General features: G+C 38.9%; 1 protein-coding gene across 1 annotated transcript in view; it reads left to right on the top strand.

Annotated features, from left to right (window-relative positions):
- abcb11a (ATP-binding cassette, sub-family B (MDR/TAP), member 11a) overlaps window positions 1–25,194 on the top strand; it is an 80,887-nt gene that overhangs the window by 46,054 nt on the left and 9,639 nt on the right. The window contains exons 16-26 of the mRNA XM_048598821.1: window positions 549–750; window positions 872–953; window positions 3,450–3,570; window positions 8,345–8,506; window positions 8,595–8,699; window positions 9,309–9,470; window positions 15,257–15,460; window positions 15,552–15,793; window positions 15,885–16,041; window positions 19,659–19,856; window positions 19,952–20,158. Of these exons, the coding sequence (XP_048454778.1) occupies window positions 549–750; window positions 872–953; window positions 3,450–3,570; window positions 8,345–8,506; window positions 8,595–8,699; window positions 9,309–9,470; window positions 15,257–15,460; window positions 15,552–15,793; window positions 15,885–16,041; window positions 19,659–19,856; window positions 19,952–20,158 (1,842 nt within the window). The remainder of the gene's footprint in view (window positions 1–548; window positions 751–871; window positions 954–3,449; window positions 3,571–8,344; window positions 8,507–8,594; window positions 8,700–9,308; window positions 9,471–15,256; window positions 15,461–15,551; window positions 15,794–15,884; window positions 16,042–19,658; window positions 19,857–19,951; window positions 20,159–25,194) is intronic.

Below are 25,194 nucleotides of genomic sequence, written 5' to 3'. Positions count from 1 at the left end.
TTCTTGTGACCCTGGCCTTTATTGAAAACTTACCCAGCACACTCCTTTTCTTCATCCTGTTGTCAGTGGTTGCATCTTCATCTGCTTTGACTTCATTTCCATGCCTTCTCTCCCCAAACCTGTCTGCCTCTGTAATGAAAGGTGTAAACGGAAACGTCGACTTTTCCTGCTTCTTTGATGCTGCCTGAACTGCTGTGTTCCTCCAGCTCCACGTTGTATTGACACTGCCTTTCTACCCCTGCTTACTCTGTAAGTCTATTTGATCACATTTTTGGTGACTCATCTTCATTATTCACTTCTTGCCTTTATTTTTTTCTTTCTTTATACTTTTCATAAACATGTTTGGATGTATTTCAACTTTCAAGTTGTGGTATAAAGGATTCTTGTTTTTGCTGATGTTCTTATTGTTGCTCTGTATGATTTTTTGAACAGCTACCTGTTGCCTTATATAAGTTAACTAATGAAGTAAATAATTATATTTAATTATTATCTGAAAGAAACTAAATCCAGAATTTCTGAAAGCATGTTGAATTCATTTTTGTGCAAAGGTTCGGTTGGGTCGAACAACGATTTCCATCGCACATCGTTTATCCACAGTAAGAAATGCGGACGTGATAATTGGCTTTGAACATGGAAGGGCTGTAGAACAGGGAAAACATGCAGAACTACTTGAAAGAAAAGGGGTTTATTTCACTTTAGTAACTCTGCAAAGCCAGGGAGATAAAGCTCTCAATGGAAAAACAAGGCAAAGTAAGATTTTTTTGTGCAACAATTATTTTATTTCCTGTTGAAAACAAAAACAGTCAATGATTAATTTTCTATTGATGGGCGAACTAGTTTTGCTAATTTCCCATGCTTACTTATTTCTTAGTGGCAGGAAACGATCCTGCTGAAGAACCAACAATTGAAAAGCAACAATCTTTCACAAGAGGGAGCTATCAAGCAAGTTTACGGTAAGAAGCAAACATTATAGCATGGACACCTTGTATGAAGATTTTTCTTGGTTATTTAATAAAGTGCTCACTGATGGAACATTATTTCAAGAAATTACCAACAAAATTTTATAAGTGACCAAATTGCTATTTTAGGGCACATTAAGTTTGATTGATCATTTCTAAGCTCCCTAATAATTCTAGATTGATTCAGCTCTAATATTGCAGATACTCTTCAGTGCCAATGCCCCATATCCTTGTTTTGCTCTCTAAATAAAATTTCATAATGCATGTACATAAATGGATGTCGAGCTGTGCTTACTGACAGCTTTCAGATTTTTGTCTGGGTATCTGTATCAAAACCTTACAATGCCAGCTGCTGAAAAACTTACACTCCAGTGCAATCCCTCGCATCAAGGAAATGTGCATATGAGTATGGTTGCCAACCATGACTGGAAATATCCTCACGGAACAATTGCTGACATCTACAACTGTAGACAGCTACACATGCGCTGATTCAGAAATGCGGATGTGCATGATTCCAGACACTATGTTATCACATTGAAGGCACATGTGACATGAAAAGCATTCAAACTTTTGAAATGAGTTCAATGGTAGATAGTCAAGGCATGGATGGATGGAATATTGGATAGACAATGGAGAGAGAATCAGGGTGAATGAGTGAGGAGGAGGGGGCATGAGTGAGAAGGAGTATGAATGAGCTGAGAAGAGAATAGGGAAGGATGAGTGAGGAGCAAGGGTGATGAATGGGAGGGGAGTTAGAGAACTTCCTACCTCCCATCCCAAAATCCATACCCTTCCTTTCACTCTCCCAAAATCTCTCCTCTCTCCTGGATCTTAAGCCATATATTTAAATGAGCATGTGTGATTTAAAGTGCATATGCACTGGTGTCAGCAAACGCAGCCTATTCTGGCAGACATTTGGACAAGGGATGGTGGCATGGAATGAGAAGGTGCTTCTGATGAGGGAGATCAAGGAGATATTATCTCAAAGTTAGAGCTATTCCTGTCAAAAGGATACACTACCACAATCTGTAAGTTTCAGGTGGTCAGTTTTTTGACATAGACCAGCCAGCAAATATGGTTCCTTGGCAACAATGTTCCCATTAAAAACAGGCTGGCATTAAGACCCCATCTGGCCTCATCAAAAATCTTTGAAAAGATGTACCCTATTACCTTGTCCATTCTGAACAGCCTCCAGCAATCCATTGAAGAAGGTTACAATTATTAAGACCACAAGCAAAACACTGAGGGCACAAGCCCCATACATGTACACAAGCAGTGTCTGCTACTTGTATTATTGATGGAACAGACTAAGTAATACCAAGAGAGTTTCCCCTCACTTCCCCTTCTCCCTTTGCCACTGATGTTAAAGGACAAGATAACATCATCTTGCACATGCACAGTATAGATACTGACAAACAAGGAAGCAACTTGTTCCAATATCCCCAAATGTTTTCTTTGGTCACGGGGAGATTGGTACTGATTCCAATAATCACCTAGCCATTCCAGGAGGTTAGACAATACTGTCTGTAAGTCTGGGAGTCACTTCATTATCTTGCCAAAGATTTCCCTTTCTAGAGATCCAAAATAAAAAATACTGCTGGAAATACTCAGCAGATCAGATAGCACCTCTAAGGAAACAAATTTAATGATTCAGCTCAGTGAATTGTTTCTGATTCTCTCTCTGCAGATATCATTCAACCTGCTGAGTATTTCCAACATATTCAGCTTTATGAAAAGCTTATCTCTCATGAACTTACCAGGATTGCCACTGCACGTCCCTTTCACACCTGCTGTGTGCAGTAGAATGGAGAAAAGGCCCTGGTCCCAGATGACTTTCCTCTTTTCTCCTTTATGTTACTACCATTACCTGGGGTCACCTGTCCAGTCCACCTCCAACAATTACGCCAGTGAATTTCCAAGTCTCTGCCAAGTCCCATTGGTGGTTTCTTTTTTCAGAGCTTTGGAATATGCTTACTCCATTCAGGATTCATACTAGCTTTCACCACTGCCCTTTCATATTTCAGAAAAAGCTTGCATACAATGTAATTCTTCTACGCTTGGCCTTCTACAGTGTCTTTGGGCTATTGCCTACTTTAAGTAGCTGTTCAATAAATAAAGCAGCATGCTAGGGATGATGCCTCAGCTTTGCATTATAAAGCATTCAAGCTTTACAAAGGTAAGTGAGTTCCTGTAACTTCCATTTAGACACTGTGTGTGCATCAAGAAGGATTTTACACAAATGCATATTTTGGCACAAATGTACATTTGTAGCTAATTGGCTTTAACTTCGTTTATATTAATCAACAGTAGAGAACTCAAATTGATTAAATTCTTCAATTTGTAATATTCTCAAAGGACAATGATAATGACAATTAGATAATTCCTTTTTTTCTCTCATAATGCTTCCCAGATGAACAAATTGAACATTTTGCAATTTTAGGATACATATTGGAAAATGTAACTATATTAGAATCTATTAAATACCTGCAGATCCTCAATTCGCCAGCGTTCCAGGTCTGAGGTGTCAAACCTACTCACTGATTTGTCTATGCCTGGAGAGGTTACTTCAACAGTCTGTCGTTCCTCTGGCTTTCCTGGTGATGAAGAAAAGGTTGGAAATTCCATCAATTTACTGTAAAATCTATTGGCAGTTACCTGATTTTAGTTTTCTTATTTGAACAGAAGGAAAGTGACTTGTGATATTAAGTTTACAAGAAAAGATTAATTGTCAAGTGTTCCAGGAAAAGAATTATACAGGCAATGAGCAGAGTTCACAGTAAATTTATCAGAATTCAGCAAGTTGATGCATACATTTCTGTTACATTTTATTCTTAAAGAAAGAAAATAATATGTTTTGATTGTCTTATATAATATTTTGAGGAAAGGTATTTACCATCATTTTCAACTTTGAACTTGCACAACTAGAATGCAGTATTTAAGGTAAATCTAACATACATTGCATTTAGTTCTCAATTCCACTCTCCTGCCTTTTCTCCATAACCCTTAATTACTGTAATGACTAAAACTATGTCTATCTGGGCCTTGAATACTTATCAACCCAGCTTTGATAGCCTTTGCAGTAAAGAATTACACAAATTCAGTACCCTCTGAGAGAAGAAATTCCTCCTTATCTTTGTCTTAAATTTGTGACCCAATATTCCATCTCCTGCCACTTGATATCTGTCATCTCTGTCAGTATGTGATACTCCATATGGGTTGGTTAACACAGTTCACTGCCACAATCTTCCATTGCCTTGGCTTGGTTTTCTAGTTATGAGTGGTAAAGGATAAAGAATTTTTACCTGAAAAGAAAAAATGATGAGTGACCTTTAAAATTATAAAAAAATCTTTGATAGAGTAGATGCAGAAAATTGTTTCCACTTGTGTTGGAATGCAAAAGCTAAGGCCATTAATATAAAGTGGTCACCAAGAAATCAATTGGGAATTCAAAATAAATCTCTTTACCCTGATAATGGTGTGAATATAGAATTCACTATCATAGAGAGTGAATAGTATAGGTGCATTTAAGGGGAAATTGGATAAGTACATGGGGAAAGAGGAGAATGGGGCCGGGCTGATACAATAAGTTAAAGGATGAGAGGAGGCTTTAATAGAGCATCAACCGTATAGTTGGGCTGATTTGCCTGTTTCTGTATTGTATATCCTATGTGAGAACTAATCTATTCTCAATTTGGTGCAAATGCTCTTTGAAGATATTCATTTTACATAAAATGTTAACAAAAAAAAGAAAGGATTTTTGACTCACAATTACACAAAGATACAAAATGCACCTAAGAGTTGGGAGTTCAGAGACAGAAAACTAGAGATATCGAAGGGAAGGAGATAAGAAAGCAAAATAAAGAAGTGAAGAAAAAATTATTTCTGAATGGAAAGAAGAGAGAACATAGTTCACCCATGTGAAATTGCTCCTTAAATTGGACTTTTCTTTCACTGAGAAAATTAGTGCTGCAAGGTCCAGTTTAACTGTTTGAAGGTGCCGCCAAAAAATGCTGGACGGGTTGCTGCAGTGCATCTTGTATATAATAGACACTGCTGCCGTTGTGAACAGTAGTGGAGGAGGTGAATGATAAAGATGGTGTATGGGTGCCAACAAGTGGGCTGCTTTGTCCTTCGATGGTGCACAGCTTCTTGAATGTTGTAGGAGATGCACACATCCAGGCAAATAGAGAGTATTCCATCACATTCCTGTTTTATTGATGGTGAAAAGGCTTTGGAGAATCCAGAAATAAGTTACAGCAGAATGCCTTCAATCTGAATTTGTCATCATTGTATTTATAAGTTTGGCCCAGTAAAGTCTCAGGTCAATGATAACTCCCAAGTTGTTAATAGCAGCATCCAAACTACAAATTCTCCCCAAAAAAGTCCCCAAATATCCAGGAAAATTTAATCAAGGGGGCAACCAATCAGAGAAGAGTCACCCTGTAAGTCAAAATAATGAAGTCTGTGTGGATCTGCTTGTCCAATTAGATGTCTTCCTCTTCTATGTTTATGGGCCTATCCATAGCAGAGGCAAGAGAGAAACAGCCTACCACTTAGGGGTGCTGAGAAAAAATGGATAGCATTTGGAAGTAGTGGGAATGCATGAGTTGCCATGAGTTTCTATATCCAAAGCCAGGGATAGGGTGGTGTTCCTCTTGCCAAAGCATAGGAGACCATCTGTCAGGGAGAAAAGGAGGCTCCAACAGGTGTGGGGAAGAAGCAGGTTACAAGAGGGGGATGGGGAAATGGAAAGGGAAGTTGCAAAGAAGAAAGAAGAGTGTTCCACCTGTCAACAAAAGAATACTCAGCTAACTGGATTCAGGAATATTTAAAATCACTATGGTAATGAATTGCTTGGAAAATAATGTTGAATCCATAGCTCAAGACTGCATAAATTCAAGAGCTACCATTTGGGATCAAATATATTGGATGTTACTGTTATCAACATCAATTGTTAATCTTAAATTAGAGATGCAGTAAAAACCGTAATAAATGCTTGGTTAAATGCCTACTTTTTAGATTTGTGCATATGCGCTGACAATATATGAGCTATGACTTCACCAGTCTGTGTGATGGCTTTCTTTTTGTAGAAATGTATGTCATTTATTTTTTAAAAAATGTTTTGTTACTCATGTATGTCTTTTGTTTTGTGCCAAATTGAGTGCTGTAGTATCTAAGAAATAATTGTTTGCCTTGTTTCTTGCGGCTTTAAGTTTAATGGGTGATTGACACTTATTGAGGATATTGATGAATTCTTCTACTTCTATTTTGTTTGTATTGCAATAACATATATATCACACAAAATCAGAAAGTATTGTACTACATGATTAAATGTGTTAGTAAGAATAAGATAAAACTCCTGAGAAACAAGAAATAGCCCTTTAAAATCAAGAAGTAACCCGAGAGAAAATCTTAAAAAGAATCATTAAAAAAATCTTTTAACTCGTGCTTGGTACTGTGGGGTTCAACATAACTGAAGTACCTCATCCTTGAAACCATTCTGGATGACTGCTAAGGTGTTACCATTATTCAAGGAAGGTGGTAGGGATAAAGCTGGAAATAAAGCCCAGCAGGCCTAACATTTGTGGTAGGGAAACTATTGGAAAATATCCTGAGGGATGAAATTAATCTCCACTCGGAGAGGGAAGAATTAATCAAGACTAGTCAGCTGGTTTTGTAAGGGGGAGATCATGTCTAAGGAGGTGACTAGGTATGTAGATGAGGGTATAGCAGTTGATGTAGTCTACGTGGACGTTAGAAAAGCATTTGACAAGATCTTGCATGGTAGACTGTTAAGAAGATCAGAGCCCATTGGATCCAAGGCTATTTGGCAAATTGGATCCAAAATTGGTTTAGTGATAGGAAGCAGAGGATGAGTGATTTGGGTGATTTGTGTTTGGAAGCCTGTGTCCAGTGTTATATCACAAGGTTTGGTATTGTGTCCCTTGCTGTTTGTTTTGTATATTATTGATCTAGACATGAATGTAGGAGGAATGATCAGTAAGTTTGTAGATGACACAAAATTAATGGTGTGATAAATGGCAAGGAGGAAAGACGAAGACTGGAGGCTGATATGGACAAGGCAAGGGAGTAACATTGATTATTAAGACCTTAAATGTACAGAGGATCAGAGGAAACTTGGTGTGCATGTCCATAGATTCTTGAAGGTGCAGGACAGGGAGATAAGGTGGTTAAGAAGGCACATGGGGTACTTGCCCTTATGAATGAAAACATTGAATACAAGAGCAAGGAGGTTATATTGGAGCTATATATATAACATTAGTTAAGCCACAGGTGCAGTTCTGGCTGTCACACTATTGGAAAAATGTGCTTGTACTAGAGAGGGTGTAGAAGAGATTCACCAGGATGTCGCCTCGGCTGGGGATAGGGAGGAACCTTCCCCTTAGTAGAGTGATCAATAACCGGACAGCACAGTTTTAAACTAAGGAGTAGGAGCTTTACAAGGTATTGGAGGAAATTTCTTTTTCACCCAGAGGGTTGTAAATATCTGGAACTTACTGTCTAAAATGGTGGTAGAGGCTGGAACTCCCGAAATGAATACTTGAAATGCCATAGCATACAAAGCTATGGGCCAAGTGCAGAAAAATGGAATTAGAATAGATGGATGTTTGATGACCGATGCAGCCACAATGGGCCTAAGGGCCTCTTTCTATACAGTAAAATCTCTATGACTCTACTCTCGTAAATCTTTTGTGCAGTCTCTGTGATGTGTTTGCATCTACCCTAAAGCACATGTCCACGAACTGGACACAATACTACAGTTGAGGCTAAACGAATATTCAGTACAGGTTTACTTAATTTCCCGGCTCTTGTACTCTATTCCCCTACTGGTAAAACGCAGGATTCTAAAGGCTTTATTAATTACTGTACCAATCTATACTGCCATGATTTATGTCCATATACTCTCAGGTCCCTCTACTCCTGTACCGACTTTTGAATTGTTTTCTTTATTTTATACTGTCTATTTACATTCTTCAACCAAAATTAATCACTTCACAGTTTGTTGAATTGAATTTAATATAATATCTTCTCTTTGTGACTCTGGTTTTCTATGATCTGAACATTAGTTTGACAGTTAATATGTAAATCTTAAAGTGAAAAATAAAAGTTATCAAATATTACAAATCGGCTTCAAAATTGAAGGACACTCAAGAATCAATGGCATCTGAGCATTCAGATGAGGTTTGATTGAATTTACAATTATGTTCAGCAAATTTACATTTTTTATTGCTACTACAACACTCTCCTTATTCTGTCACATCATAAAATTTGATTTTTTTTAATAGCTGTCATCCAGTAAATTGTCTATAAATTTAATCTGGACATTTTAATTATAATCTGAAAGAGATTTATTTTACAACAAGGTTACAGAAGAGGAGGAGGAGAATATTGAGCCTGCACCAGTGGCTAGAATTCTGAAATATAATGTTGCTGAATGGCCGTATATGTTGCTTGGTTCACTTGGTGCTGCTGTTAATGGTGGAGTCAATCCAGTCTACGCACTATTGTTCAGTCAGATACTTGGGGTAAGAAAATCCTTCCCATTTTACTGTTCGGTTAATTGGATAACACAATTCGGACTAAACATAATAATTGTCTCTTTTATTTCTCCAGACATTTTCTATGCAAAGTGAAGAAGAGAAAAGGAATCAGATCAATTCAATATGCTTATTTTTTGTCATTGTTGGAATGGTATCATTTCTGACACAGTTCGTACAGGTATAGACATATTTCCTTATGACAATGTATTCTTTTTCAATTCTAGACTCTTCCTACTGATTTCTCCGTTGAGCCCATTGATCTTTCATGCTTTGCATCCTCACTATCTGCAATAAAATCCTCAGATCAAATGTAGGTTAGGCGAGGGGCAAGTTTTTTTTACACAGAGTGGTTCGTGTTTGGAATTAACTTCCAGAGGAAGTGGTGGATGTGGGTACAGTTACAACGTTTAAAAGACATGATTACTCCACCCCAACAAGATATCATATTTCCAGATTTAAAACCTGATACTTCAAATTCATGTTTGGCATGTCCACTATTGATCTTGAGCAGAATATGAGCAAAACAACCAATTACGATTGAACTTTAGGCAATTTTGTGTTTTCAATTTTTTCTCAAAGGAGTGCAACATAATCCATCCAAATTAACATTAGTTAAGAATTTGACATTTTGGATAAGTAATTTGCATCCCATTTGATCCCTGGTCCATATATAAAGTGATAATCTTCCATTGTGCCATTCAATTTTCTATTATTTTTAATTCTATCCTGACTGCCATTTTAGTCTATATATTCTTTTGCAAAATGGGTTCCTTTTATTTTTGTACAGAGTTACTTTTTTGCCAAATCTGGTGAAAAACTGACACGAAGACTAAGGAAGTTAGGTTTCGAGGCAATGTTAGGACAAGAAATTGGCTGGTTTGATGACCGCAAGAACAACCCTGGGACGTTAACAACAAGGCTTGCGACAGATGCTTCACAGGTTCAAGGGGTAAGTTACGGTAATTTCCACCTGTAATATTAAACATATGAAGAAAATCATAATGAACATTAAAGAAGTCCAAAACATTACAAGGTCTACCTCATGATTTCATGATTTTATTGAATAGTAAACTGATCAATGAATAGCCTGAAATGGAGATGAGATTAGATGAGTGACGAACAATTCACGCTTATAGTCCATAGATTATTGTTCTCATGATGCCAATGCTATTTAATGCCTAACTTCATTAGTCAGCTGCCATGGCTTACATATTCTACATGAATAGTCTGTATTGTCAGTATTTATGTAATCATGAATAAAGCAATCAAAGATCTTCAAGTAAATGGAATCCATGTACCATGTCTGTGATAAATAGAATGTCACTGCATGGTGTCAGGAGTGGGATCATTGCTACATTGTGGTAGTGGTAGAATCATGGTGTACCACACAGCGTACAGCAGTGGTTGTTTATTTTAAAGAAAAATAGCAAAACAAATCAGGTGGCTGTACAGTCTTGTAGACTAATGGACCAATCAGAAAACAAGATACAACAGCAATCCAGAATTTCTCACAGTAAAGAAAACAAAATAAAATAAGGTTTAATCAAAGATTTAGTTTAACAGATTCACAGACATACTATGGCCGAAAAGAAGGCTATTCAGTCCATCATGTGTGTACCAGCTTTCTAAACGAGGATGTTGACTTAGTGCCATTCTCCTGACTTTCCTCATACCCTTACAAATGTATCTATTCAAACGATCATTTAATACCCTCTTGAATGCCTCAGTTACACCTGCCTCAACCATACATTTAAGCAGTGTGTTCCAGACACAAAATACTCACAGTATAAAAATGTTTTTCTCATGTCACATTTGCTATTTCAGAAAATCGCTTTGAATATCTATGTCCTCTCATTCTCAGTCCTTTATGAGTGGAATGGTTTCTACCTATCTACTCATTGCAGACCACTCATGATTTTGAAAGCTTTTATTGGTAGGCCTCTTAACCTTCTTCTCTCCAAAGAGTTTGAACCTCTTCAATCTATCCTCACAACTGAAGTTTCTCCTACCTGAAACCATTTCTATAAACCTCTTCTGCACTCCCTCCAATGTGTTTGAGTTCTTCCTACAGTGTGGTGCCCCAGAACAGTACGCAATAATCCAGGTGATGTCTCATACTGTGAGTAAATCTGTGCTGGCCAGGTCCATAGAGGCAGCCAGCTGATTCAAAACTGTACTATCTCAATGGTTATTTAAAATTTGAAGGGCCATTGGGTGTCAGCTCTGTACTAAGCAAAGATAAGCATGTGTAACTTTAAACTAATTAAAATTAAAAAAAAAGAAAAAGCAAAATCAAAAAGCAGCACAGAACATTACAGAGAATACGTACAGAATTTTTCATTGAAGCAGGATTATTGAAAAATTCCTGAATATCAATAGTGTCTGAAAAAGGCAAAAGGAAAGCAGAAAGCTAAGTACTAAATTTGCTGGCATGAACTGGAAGGCCAAGATCTTCTATCTTTGTTTAAACTTTTTAAACAAAGAATGCAGCTAAGTTTCATAGATCAATTAGTTGCAGAACTTGTTAGAGAAGCTGTGAAAATACTGATGGGAGTTGGTGAGGCAGGGTTACACAAAGTCAAGTCCTCAGGCTTATCTGAAGACAACCAGAAAGATCCCATGAAGAAATGGAAAGTCCTAGAAGATCAGCTGCATGTGAGTGTCAATTTTGGAATTCACTGTTTAGAGTTAATGTCCTATTGGCCTACAAACATAAGAATCATTGGATTAGTTTGTCAGTCAATGCCCATTAAAAAGGCAACAAATGCAATTTTTAGAACTGAACTGAGTGGATAATGAATTTCCTCAACACTTCTTGAGGAGTTCCAAAAAGACCTGTTGGACAAAACAAAATGTCGCAAAATTGATTCACTGTTAACAGATAGAAGAAAATACAAAGTCCTTGTAGCAAGACAACAATGCCTGCAAGCACTGGATGCAGCCAATTCTATCAGCATGGTAACCAGATCATAAAAATCACACAAGCAGTTTGGTAAATGTGGTCTTTTGCACTCACTGCAAACCTGTCCTTCATTCCAAGAATAATGCAGAGTATTAGGTACCAAATGAAACCTATGCAAGTAATCTAGCTTCAAACATGCAGCCAGAGGCTACAGTGGGTCACTACCAAATAGAAAACAGGCAGAGCAATATAGTGAAAGCACCAAGGGAATGGGCCAGGGATCTATTAACAGCAAGAAAAACTCATGACAAGATCCAGAGTGGAACAACTTCTAACCAGGGGATGGACAATTGAATAAAAGCAAAATACAGTGGATGCTGGAAATCTGAAACAAATATAAAAAAAAACTGAAGAAACTCAGCAGCTCCAGCAGCATGTGTAGAGAGAGAAATAGTTATCACTTTGAGTCCAGTATGACTCTTCTTTCAGTTTCAGAGTTTCTGCAGCATTTTCTGTGTTTGTTTCAGGGGGTGAACAAGCTTTCCAAATTGTGAATATAACACATTTGTGGATGAATTCAGGCAACTAAAAGCTTTGGCAAAAATCAATGTAATTTTCCCAAAGAAAACTGGCTAATACACACTCAAAACCAAGATTTACATGGGAACTAGTATAATCTTAACTGCTCTCTGGGCAATTAGGGATAGGCAATAAATGCTGGCCTAGTCAAATATGCCTACATCCTGTGAATGGATTTTAAAAAAAAACCCTACCAGACCAAATTCTGAAGGTTATCTACCTGGATTGACGCAACTCAACAACCACTGATAACCACTAAATTAACTGCATGCAATATATCACCCATGCCTTGAAACGGCAACTTAACAATGCAATTCAACTGTGGTAGATCGGGATGGAAACCACAAATATTTTACCTGCTCTGTACAAATGGACCTGCAATGACAGAGCTACCAGGATGTATGAATCTCAATATTCTGACCATCCATGAGATCACCAAGGTACCTGTAATGGCAAAGACCAAGTATACTTGTAGCATGTCAGTCCAAGGCTTACAACAATTTTACACAACCTGGTTTCATGTCACACAAAGTTTCAAAGGCAATGCCACATTGCACCTCAGACAAGACACAATTCCGTCAATTAACCCTGCCAGCCAGTACAGCATTCATGTACAAGAAAATCTTAGCATGAGTTGGAAGACATGGAAATGAATGGAACAGAAAACACACAGAATACAATGCGTCATCTGCACCACCACATAGACACCCCAGATTTACTGAGCAGATTGCAAAACCCAAACAAAGATGCAGATGTTCCACTGGATCTACAGTGCATGGACTGCATGGACATCAAGTGCAAGGTTTGCTCAAAACCAACCTATTGCACTTTGGTCAGCATAAATGCAACCAGCTTCAATTCAGAAGTGCTAATGACCCACAACTGAAGGCACTATGGTAGGTTATCTTTGAAGATGGCCTAACAAAATAAAAGAGATGCCACAGATGCTTTTGGCCTTACAGAGATGAGCTTGTGATATTGAAAGATGTTATTTTCAGAGGTGCCTGAAGGTCTCCACCAGGACATGCTGTCACAACTACACCAAAGACATATGAGCGAAGAGAAGACAAGTTGACTGGCAGTTGTTATAGTCTATTGACCAGGAATCAAGGTGGCATTGAAACATTGGTGAGGATGTGCAAGCCATGCCAGAGTCAAAGCCATGCCAGAGTCACCAGCCACAGCTGAGTTCAGTCTGTTTGATGCACCTGAAGAACATGCCTCTGTCAATGGGCTGCAGTATATGGGCAGATCTTTAAGGGACATGTTCGCCAAATAGATGCCAACCATGTGAAGTCCTCATCACATAAGACCATAAGATGTAAGAATAGAAATAGGCAACTTGGCCCATTGAGTCTGCTCTGCTATTCAATGAAATCGTACCTTATTTGATAATCCTCAACTCCAATTTCCTGCCTTTTCCTCAAAACTCTTGATTCCCTTACTGATTAAAAATCTTTCCATCTCAGCCCTGAATAATCTTAGTGGCCCACCCTGACAGTCTTCTGCTATAAAGAATTCCATAGATTCACTGCCCTCTGAGAGAAAATAATTCTCCTCATCTCTGTCTCACATGGGTATCTCCATACTCTGAGATTATGCCCTCTGGTCCTAGACATTGCTGCAATGGGAAACAACCTTTTTTTGAATTCACTCATGGGATGCCAGCATTGCTGGCTGGCCAGCATTAAACCTCTCCCGATCTAGCCAATCAGATCTCTTATATGTTTCAATAAGGTCGCTTGTGTTCTTCTAAACTTCAATAAGTACAAGCTCAACCTACTCAACTTCTCCACATAAGAAAATCCCTCCAATCATGGGATTATCCTATGGAACATTCTGTGGACTGCTTTCAATGAATGTATATATTTCTTTAGAAAACGCGACTAAAATTGTTCATAGTGTTTGAGGTGTGGTCCAACTAGTGCCTTGTATAGTTTTAGAAAATCTGCACCACTTTTATATTCCATTCTCTTTGAAATAAAGGCTAATTTTCCATTTGCCTTTCCTATTACCAGCTGAACTTGAATGAACCCCCAAATCACTCTGTGCTGCAACCTTCTGCAGTCTGTCTCAATCTTAATAATATTCAACTCTTCTATTCTTCCTGCTGAAGTGCATAACCCCACATTTTCCCACATTACCCCATATCAAGTGGTCTCACCAAGCAAATGGGTTGCACTATTAGATCACTTATCTATGTCATTATTGGGAGATGTAGATTATTATTCACAATAGTCCAAGCTGCCCAAATCAATAGTCTTGGATCTCTATGATCAAATAAATGCATCTCCTTTCTGAATAATTTCTAATTTCTGCCAGTGGAGTCTGTGCAGAGGAGAGAATTGACAATTCTACAAGATTACTAGCACAGATACCAGCAGCACAGATCAGAAATTCACACATTGTTTAAAGGCTGGAAAATCATTGACAGTGCACTACTAGCACTGCCAACAAGAAATTGTTACCCAGCTCTTAGGACTCTTGAAATTACTCTCAATTGCAAAATATAAATTAGCTGTGGCTAGAGATCAAGATTTAGTAATTTAATGGAATAGTACAAAGAGATGAAATTTGAAACAGAATTTTATGGTGCTCTGCTGTAAAATACCATGAGTTCCTTTCCTGCCAACTGCCCAACCTTTCCATAGTTTTCGGAGTGTCGGACAAGGCCTCATGCCAGTTTAGGCTGTTTAATGCTCACTTAGGGGGTCACTTCCTGCCTGGCTACTCTTTTGTGGCTGGCAGGAGGAGGTAAGTTTGGCATGTCTGTTGGGGGCTCAGGCAGAAAAGGGTATGAAAGTATCTTTCACAGGCCCCTTTTTCTGATCAGAGGCATCCCTCTGCCCTGTTGGATGCCTGCCACCCTACTGCCTATGCATCGTATCCCCTCACACACCTGTAGCCGGTAGAATTTAAATTCAGGTAATAAAATCTTGAATTAAAAGCTAATCTCAGGGCATATGACCATGTCAACTATCATCACTTGTTGTGACAAATCCATTTGGTTCACTGATGACCTTTAGAAAAAGAATTCTTCCATCATTACCTGGTCTGACCTACCGGTGACTTCAGATCTACAGCAATGTGGTCAACTCTTAACTGCTCTCTGAAATGGTGTAGCAAACTGCTGAGTTCATGGGCAACAAATGAAAAAATAAAAAAAAGTAAGCTTTATGTAAATGAACTGGTGTTTATGGTGTTTAGTGGCTGCAATTTCTACAATGGGTTTTCTATTGTTTCTCTTCTTTCAGGCGACTGGATCTCAGATTGGAATGATAGTGAATTCTCTTACTAATATAGGAGTGTCCTTGATCATCGCTTTCTACTTTAGCTGGAAACTAACTTTAGTTATACTCTGTTTTCTACCCTTTCTGGCACTGTCTGGTGCTCTGCAAGCTAGAATGTTAACAGGATTTGCAAATCAGGATAAGCAAGCCCTTGAAGTTGCAGGCCAGGTATATTTCAGCTTATTATCTTTCTTGACACACAAAATTTTGTCTTATTCCAACTACCATACTCTCAATTTATAACTTTTTTACTCTTTAGATTTCCAGTGAAGCCCTGAGGAACATCCGAACGATAGCTGGCTTAGCAAAGGAGAAAATGTTTGTGCAGTTGTATCAGGCACAGCTAGAAGCTCCTTTCAGAGCTGCAATTAAAAAGGCTAATGTTTATGGCTTATGTTTTGGCTTTGCCCAATCCGTAATTTTCTTAGCCAATGCTGCATCATATAGATTTGGTGGTTATTTGGTTGTTGCTGAGAGTCTTCATTTCAGCATAGTATTCAGGTACAATTATCCTTTTTCTAAATAAAACTATTGTATCATTTGTAAGTCACAAAGTTTAACAGCTTTAAATTCAATTGTAACTTTATTTCAGAGTTATTTCTGCCATAGTAACTAGTAGTACAGCACTGGGAAGAACCTCATCATACACCCCAGACTATGCAAAAGCTAAAATAGCTGCGGCACGCTTCTTTCAACTGATAGATCGTGTTCCCAAAATCAACATCAACACTGATGAAGGAGAAAAATGGGTATTGCATCAATTTTCATTAATAGCAAGTTAAGCTTTAACTTCAGGACAATAATGCATAGTGTTAATAAGGTTTCTTATTACCTATTTTAAATACAATATTTGTGATAGTTTGATGCATAATCAAGGAAACAAAAACTGAAAATAACCCTCTTTTAAAAACTGGTTAGTATTCCAAATATTATATGATGGACCCTCTCCAGAGCTCATCTTGATGCAGAACACATTTGATAGATTTGCTGTAATTATCCTCTTTCCTGAAAGTGATCTACAGGAACAAAATCAAAAGTTGCTGAAAAAACTCAGCAGGTCTGGCAGCATCTTTAGAGAGAAAGCAGACTTAACATTTGTGATCTACAGGGTCTGGTTTGTCTAATGTGGTTGAAGAAAACCACTTCATAATCTAATCGTAAGTGGCTTCTTGCCTTAAACAAGATGCAGTTTATTGCTACGATAGCAACTAGGTACAAGTTACCTTGGTAAGATGAACATTGTCTCTAAGATTATGAAGGAGATCTTGATGTTGGGTTTCATTCTTCATGGTCCAAAGCAGTTCCCTCACTTGAGTCCATGTGATGTTATCATTTGGTTGGTGCTTAACGTGCTGCTCAACATTAACGCTTTCATACCCTTACACTCTTATTTATGTAACATCAAGAAATCAAGTGACTTATGAAATTAGTTTACAATTCTATACAAAGTAGCAGAGACTGGAGATACTGACAGAACTGTAACACTACCTAGGAGTTTGGACAATTGAGGAATTTTAATATAGTCGTCAGAACGCTGATGTTGTGCTAAAGTACATAAGTCACAGAATCCAATGGTTTTGAGGACTTACGGCATTTGTTAGATAATATGACAGAGTTCATACTAAAAGGTTTCAGCTATGATGTGTTACAAATTATAAAGAGAAACCAATAGTAAGTGTTCTTTCTTATGGATCATTCATTTCTTTCATCCAATTCTTAAACTCTGCTGTTGAGAATCTTAAGTAAAGGAATCAATAGACATGCAGACTGCTTGAGAAAAAAGTTGGCTGGTGTGTTTTAACATAGAAATAGATTCACTTTTAGCAAAGAATTGATTGTGAAGTCAGTGTAGTTGAGGGATTGAAATGTTAGTTGGAGGCACTGGAGAATGGGATGTTTTATCTTTTACCCAAATCAAGTGCAAATTCAGAACCATGACCACACTATGTGCTCAAAGCCAATACCCGATGGCCCAGACTGTTTTCAGATTGTGCCTCATTCATGGACATAGGGACTGGAGAAAGTCACTTAGTCCTTTAAGACTGTTCTGCCATTCAATGAGATTGTGGGTGATCTATGCAGCAACACCATGTGCCCACCCCGTTCAAAACTTTAAAGGATCGTCGCTTCACTCTGAGGCGGTGCCCTTGGGTTCTAGTCTCTTCTACTAGGGGAAACGTCTTCCCCACATTCTGTAAATTTCAATGAAATATCCCTTCATCGATCTAAACTCCAACAAGTACAGACCCAGAGTCCTCAACCGCCCCTCATGTGACAAGCCCCTCCTTCCTGGGCTCTTTCTTGTACACCTCCTCTGGACCCTCTCCAAGGCCAGCACATCCTTACTTAGATCCAAAATTGCTCACAATATTCCAAATGTGGTCTGACCAGAGCCTTATATAGTCTCAGCAGTACATCCCTGCTCCTGTGTTCTAGCCCTCTCAAAATGAATGCCAACATTGCATTTGCCTTCCTAACTGCCAACTGAAACTGCATGTTAACCTTAACAGATCCTGAACTAGGACTAAGTTCCTTTGTTCTTCAGATTTCTGAAACCTTTCTCCATTTTTAAAAATAGTCTATGCCTCTATTCTTCCTACCAAAGTGTATAAGCTCACACTTTCCCACATTGTATTCCATCTGCCACTTCTTTGCCCACTCTCCTAGCCTGTCCAAGTGTTTCTGCAACCTCATAACTCCTCAATACCACCTGTCCCTCCACCATTCATTGAGTCATCTGCAAATGTAGCAACAATGCCCCCAGTTTGTTTGTTCAGATCATTAATGCATAACTGAATGGTTGTGGTCCCAACACTGACCTCTGTGGAACTCCACTCGTCATTGGCTGCCATCTTGAAAAAGACCCCTTTATTCCCTCTTTATGCCGTCTGTCAATCAGCCTATCATCTATCCAAGCCATTACTTTGCCCCCTAACACCATGGGTTCTTATTTAGCAGCCTCTTGTGTGGCGCCTTGTCAAAGTGCTGACTATGTTTTCAGTCTTCAGTTCATGTTCTAGACAAGCTACAATTAATTGATTACTCTATTCAATAACATCTATTGAATGCTAAGGAATTAGTAAAGATACTGCCAAGACTCCACAGATTTAGTTTCAGACTTTTGAAATTTAACTCTAAACTGAATATGTTTAAGGGAAGAAACAGATTTCAGCATTGTCATACATTCCAGTAGCAAAACCTGAACAAAAAGGCATAAATTTTGTCAAGATTATGATGATCTATACCTCACTTACTACTCATTTCTAAAGGAGAAAGCCTATTACAGATTGGACCAATTATTCAAAAGACGTAGTATCATAGAATCTTAGAATCACTGCAATGTGGAAGCGGGCCTTTTGGCCCATCGAGTCCACACTGACCCTCTGAAGAGCATCCCACCCAGACTATCTTATCCCTGTAACCCCATGGCTAATCCACCTTGCCTGCATATCTTTGGACTGTGGGAGGAAACTGGAGCACCTGGAGGAAACCCACACAGACATAGAATATGTGTGAACTCCACACAGACAATTGCCTGAGGCTGGAACAGAATCCAGGTTCCCGGCACTGTGAGGCAGCAGTGTTAACCACTGAGCCACCACGCCCCCCTACAAGATGGCACAAATAACAAACTTCTATCATCTGATGATTTACACACTATAAAGAATTTGAGAGAAAGCATGGAGAGGTTGAAAGCATTGGTGGACACAGCTCCTTTCTTTATTTCCATCTGTTTAGACACATGTCTGTGTCAAGATGATACCTGAACCTGGGCCTCCAGGTCAGATGCAGGGACACTGCCAATGTGTCACAACAGTCTGTAACACGAAGAAGCTGAATTCCCAGCCATCTCTGAAAGAGATAAGAACAAGATTGGGTCGAGCAAACACCATAATGGTGCATTCACATGACAGGTTAGGGATTGGGCCCTGGGAGGAGAGTTAATCATCATCATAATTTAAGCTACAGGTCAGAGACTTGGGGTCACTGATCATGGGGCAAGCTGCAAATTTGCATTTAGCAGTGAAGAAAGTCATTACTCTGGTAGGGACTAGACAGAAGATGTGATGGCCAAAGGCAAGGTCAAAGGTTTGCTTTATGATCCTGGTATGCTCTCCTGTACTTCATTACCAATAAGGAATATTCCAAAAAGTACTTACTTCTGAAGGCAGTCTGGCCTTCCTTCCACCGCTGAGTTCCTGTGCTCAGGGAAATCAATGAGCGACTGTTATATTTAGATTTCCAATTACTCTTTGAAAGACTGATTTATATATGACAAAGAATGAACTGACCTGACATAATGAATTATCATAATACTGTTACATTTTCAGGCACCTGACTGTGTATCTAAACTTCTTTTTAACAGAACAACTTTAAAGGAGAAATTGACTTCATTGACTGCAAATTTACATATCCTTCTCGACCAGACTTCCAAGTTCTAAATGGCCTTTCAATTTCGGTTATGCCCGGGCAAACACTTGCCTTTGTTGGGAGTAGTGGATGTGGAAAAAGCACCAGTGTGCAACTGCTTGAGCGGTTTTATGACCCTAATGAGGGGAAAGTGGTGAGAGACTATATTCTGTTCTAATCTGTTGTGTCTACTTTAAAAATGCCCTTTGCTTAACTAAATCCTTTTTATTTCTGTTTCATTAATTTCAGTTAGTTGATGGTCACAACACAGAGAGCGTAAACACTGTCTTCTTAAGATCTAAAATTGGAATAGTGTCGCAGGAGCCTGTCCTTTTTGACTGCAGCATTGCAGACAATATTAAATATGGTGACAACAGCCGTCAAGTCAGTATGAATGAAGTAATTGCAGCTGCAAAGAAAGCTCAGCTCCATGACTTTGTGATGTCTTTACCAAAGGTATGGCTTGGAATTGTAAATTATTTGTACTGTATAATGTGTCATGTCCTTTGGTAATAATATGTAATGAGATCATCAGAATTGTATCAGAGATAGTAGGAACTGCAGATGCTGGAAAATCTGAGATAACAAGGTGTAGAGCTGGATGAACACAGCAGGCCAAGCAGCATCAGAGGAGCAGGAAAGCTGACGTTTCGGGCCGAGATTCTTCTTCAGAAATGGGGGAAGGGAAGGTGGTTCTGAAATAAATAGGGAGAGAGGGGGAGGTGGATAGAAGATGGAAAGAGGAGAAGATAGATAGAGAGGAGACAGACAGGGCAAAGAGGCGGGGATGGAGCCAGTAAAGGTGAGTGTAGGTGGGGAGTTAGGAAGGGGATAGATCAGTCCAGGGAGGATGGACAGGTCAAGGGTGTGGGATGAGGTTAGTAGGTAGGAGATGGGGGTGGGGCTTGAGGTGGGAGGAGGGGATAGGTGGGAGGAAGGACAGGTTAGGGAGGCGGGGACAAGCTGGGCTGGTTTTGGGATGCGGTAGGGGGAGGGGAGATTTTGAAGCTTGTGAAGTCCACATTGATACCATTGGGCTGCAGGGTTCCCAAGCGGAATATGAGGTGCTGTTCCTGCAACCTTCGGGTGGCATCGTTGTGGCACTGCAGGAGGCCCAGGATGGACATGTCGTCTGAGGAATGGGAGGGGGAGTTGAAATGGTTCGCGACTGAGAGGTGCAGTTGTTTAGTGCGAACCGAGCATAGGTTTCTGCTTGGTTTCCCCAATGTAGAGGAGGCCACAACGGGAACAGCAAGCCCCACCCCCATCTCCTACCTACTAGCCTCATCCCTCCCCCCTGACCTGTCCGTCCTCCCTGGACTGACCTATCCCCTTCCTAACTCCCCACCTACACTCACCTTTACTGGCTCCATCCCCGCCTCTTTGACCTGTCTGTCTCCTCTCCACCTATCTTCTCCTCTATCCATCTTCTGTTCGCCTCCCCCTCTCTCCCTATTTATTTCAGAACCCCCTTCCCCTCCCCCATTTCTGAAGAAGGGTCTAGGCCCGAAACGTCAGCTTTCCTGCTCCTCTGATGCTGCTTGGCCTGCTGTGTTCATCCAGCTCTACACCTTGTTATATCAGAATTGTATGATAGCTGCACATTTCCCTGATTGCTCAATTGATAAAGTCAGCATTAAATTAAGACACACTAGTAAGAAGGCTGCCAATTCAATTCCCAGCATGTGTTGAATTAGCTGATTTCAATATCTCAAATGTAATGATCTCATAAAATCACGCGACAGAATGAGGTAATTTTACTCTCTGAAAATGCAAACTATGTAGACCCACTCCCCTGCCTACTCCCTGTGGTTCCGCAAATGTTTTCTCTTCAGGCATTCATCCAATTCTTTTTTGAAGACCTTCAACTGAATCTGTCTCCACCACACTCTCAGGCAGTGCATTCCAGACTCCAACCATTAGCTGTGCTAAAATGTTATTCCTCATGTTAGCTGTTACTTCTTTTGCAATGATTTTTAAAAACTGCAGTCTGATTTTTGAGTCTTCTATCATTAGGAAGTGTTTCTCCTATCCTGAGCAGATCTCACATAAATTTAGAATCCTATGTCAATTTTCCTCTTAGTCTTTACTTATCCAAGGAGTACAATGCCACATTCTTCAATCAATCCATGCACAGAGAGAGCATGTTTTCCTATTTTGTGTGTTAGTTTGCATCTGCTTTTCAGATAATGTTACTGGCTGCCAGCAATGTGAAAAAGAGAGCCAAAGATGTAAGCCTCACCCTGTTAGTACACAACTCCTCTGTGCCCTTACAAAGTTCCCACATTTAAAAAAGTTAAACCTGACATTTGCAAATAAAAAATTCTTCATGAAGCTTGTGCCAAGCATGGTTACTGGTCAGCAATGTTCCCTCTAACAATTGTTTCCACTGCATGGAACTGAGGTCCCTGAACGGTGGTAGTTTCCAGAGGGAAAACCAATGTGTTGGCACAAGGGCATGTATGGAACCTCCTAGCGGCTATGTGGCCTTGTAATGCACAGGTAACTTTGCTTGTCAATATATCTTACAGAGGAGTCCCAAGAAATCACTATATTCCATTCTTCATTCAGATGATACACTTTTGATAATGCCCATTCTGCCATGTATTAGACCAAATATTTTCAAATTCATATGGACTGTACTACATCCACTGTACCAGGATGCATCTGTATTGCTGGTGCTTTTGCTGTAGTAGGAAGAAAAGAAAAAGATCATGTCCACAATTTGCAATTATGTATGCAAGTGGCATGCAAGGAAGGACTGGTATTCAGTAGACAGAATTGTCACATAAATGTATCACAGATCAACTTTTTCAGTTCTACTTGTCCCAATACAGGCATACATCCTGATCCAAGTAAAATAAAGGATGTAAACATCTTGCCAATTCCTAAAGTCAACATCTTTGAAGATATCTAGGTCTTTATAATTTCTTATTGCATACATTTCCAATTTTTGCTTAAAATTCCACATCATTAAGGAAATTAATATCAAAGGACTTGTTTTTACTATGTTACGAGGATGGCAGTTGCTCTATGAAGGAATGAAATGGGCACTACTGGAAGCATCAAACTAGCAATCTTACATCCCCAAGAAATCAACTACTCTGGAGGTAGACACCTCGCTGAAACGTCTGGGAGCATGTATGCTACAAAAAGACAAACTGGTTGTATTTTACTTCAAAAACTTTGTCTGTAGTGTAGCCCAACCACTCAAACATTGAGAAGGAGATGCTACTTTTGTTTCTGGAGTCAAGCATTTTCATACCTATCCATTCAGCAAACAATTTGTAGTACCAACCACAAACCACTAGGGATGATTTTGCAAAAAACATTGATCAGTGCACGGCCATGATTATTAGCCCCTCCAGATTAAAAAGCCAAACCTCTGACTATGAGATCAGGTACAAGTCTTCAAACCTAATGGTCATGTTGATAAACCTACCAGGCTGCCTGTCCAGGAGATTTCCTGTGGATTGGCAAGTTGATCTAATTGACATTGTACTTAAGATATTCTCCAAATTTAACTGGTATATTTCAAGCAACAAAAATGCCAACAGCTACAAATAGGATTTTGCACTATAGAAACTATGGAAAAACATCACTGAAGGATGGCTTGATTCTATTCAGCAGGTACATAAACAGTTCCTTTTGGGATGAGTTAAATGTCTCCTGAGAAGTCATTTTCAAAGGAAGGGAGGTCATTATATGAGAAACTTTGTGACCTGGTATTCTTCAGCAACTACATTAATCAGACATGGGGGCACATTGAATGAGAAGGTTCACAAGAAAATCAGCATAATTGCCAGATATTAGCAGTAACAATGAAACCCTTGTCAAGAACTGCAAAGCATGTCAAGTGTATATGCAAGGTCAGTACAAAAAAAAAACATTGATGTTATGTAAAACCCCTTTTCATCCTGGTCCAAAATCATATCTGACCTTCTTCACGTTGACTGTCATCACTGGCCATTTTACCAGGTGCCCCATTATTAATCAATTGCACAACATGACAAATGCAATAGTCATGCACACTATAAGCACCACTTTTGGTTTATTTGGCACCCTTAGAGAGCTCAATGCAGATATTGATTTGCTAATTATTGGTAAAACATTCAAAGAATAAATGGAGTATTCATCACACTACTTCTTCCCAACATATCCAAGCTCCAAAACATTGCAATGTGACATTTGTTATGATCCCAGCTGATGTCATTACCGAAAAGTCAGATTCCAAACCAAAACCTGGCTTGATAGATCACATTTAGTTTTATTTTGGCTTTAATGAGGTGGTCTCTCACTGAAACATACGTGCGCAATGTTGCAGATTTTGTTTTAACAATAATACAGAGGTTTATTAAACAAAAGAAATGAACATAAAATACAGTACACCAAATAACTTAGTAATAACACAACTTCAAGGTGTTTTAAACACACAGTAAATGTACAATCCCATTAATACCAAAACACTATTATTCTGAAAATTCTGAAAAATAAATCTCTTGTGCAGAACCCAAAAAGCAATCCTTTTACAGGACTCACACCAGAGAAATAAAGTATATTCTGAACACTTAATTATGCTTAAGATAAGTATGACTTTGACTTCTAAACTGGAAATTTCTTCCTGGAGTTATCAGACACCTTAGTTTAAACCTCAGCATCAAGTAATCTCTTCAGGTTTTTATCCCAACAATTCTGGTTTGGGACTATCACTGGATGGGTTGAACCAGGGGGTCTGTTTCATGCTATATGAGTCTGTGGAAGCTTGGGTGGAGTGATATCCTCTAAATTTATGATAATCAATCATTACAGGTATTGTTGGTTCAACAGACTTGAATGTGAACACTGAAAGTTGAACTGAAATGCTGGCAAATAGGACTGGATTAATTTGTGATATCTGTTCAGCGTGTCCGAGTTGGACCGAATGGTTTGTTTCCATGCTGTACAACTCTTATGACTCCTTAATCTGAGTAAGGAGATCTAGTTTTACTATATTCTCCCTTTCTTAGGAGCACTGTTCTATATAAACATCACCCTCCAAGGACTTCTTAGAACTGCCCTAAAACAAAGTAAAGCTAAAAAAAAGTATGTCCCTTAAAGCCAAGGGTGATTTCTCAAACCTTAAAAGAAAGTAGTCTAGAAATTTCCAAAACCTAAAGCTCAATGTTCACTTGCTAAGTCATGAAATATCCTAAGGTGAACAAAAAGACATTAGTATTGTCAAAGAAGCTCTCACAAACTGTTGTGAAAGGCATCATCACAGATACAAAAATGCTTACAAGTCAATTATTAACTTCAGACAAACAAAAAACCTCAATGTCACTAACCCAAAATTCAAAATCAAATAAGTATTACATACAGACATATAAAATCTGACAGTTTATATCACACTTTTGAGAGTAACATGTCTGAGTACAATCATTCTATCACTGGCACTGTTTCTGATTTAACAGATCAGTTTGTACAAATTTACAAATTCATATACAAAGTACTCT

Source organism: Rhincodon typus, chromosome 7 (assembly GCF_021869965.1).
Source record: "Rhincodon typus isolate 14 chromosome 7, sRhiTyp1.1, whole genome shotgun sequence".
In the NCBI taxonomy this organism is placed as follows: domain Eukaryota; kingdom Metazoa; phylum Chordata; class Chondrichthyes; order Orectolobiformes; family Rhincodontidae; genus Rhincodon; species Rhincodon typus.
This window is presented reverse-complemented; position numbering and strand designations above follow the sequence as displayed.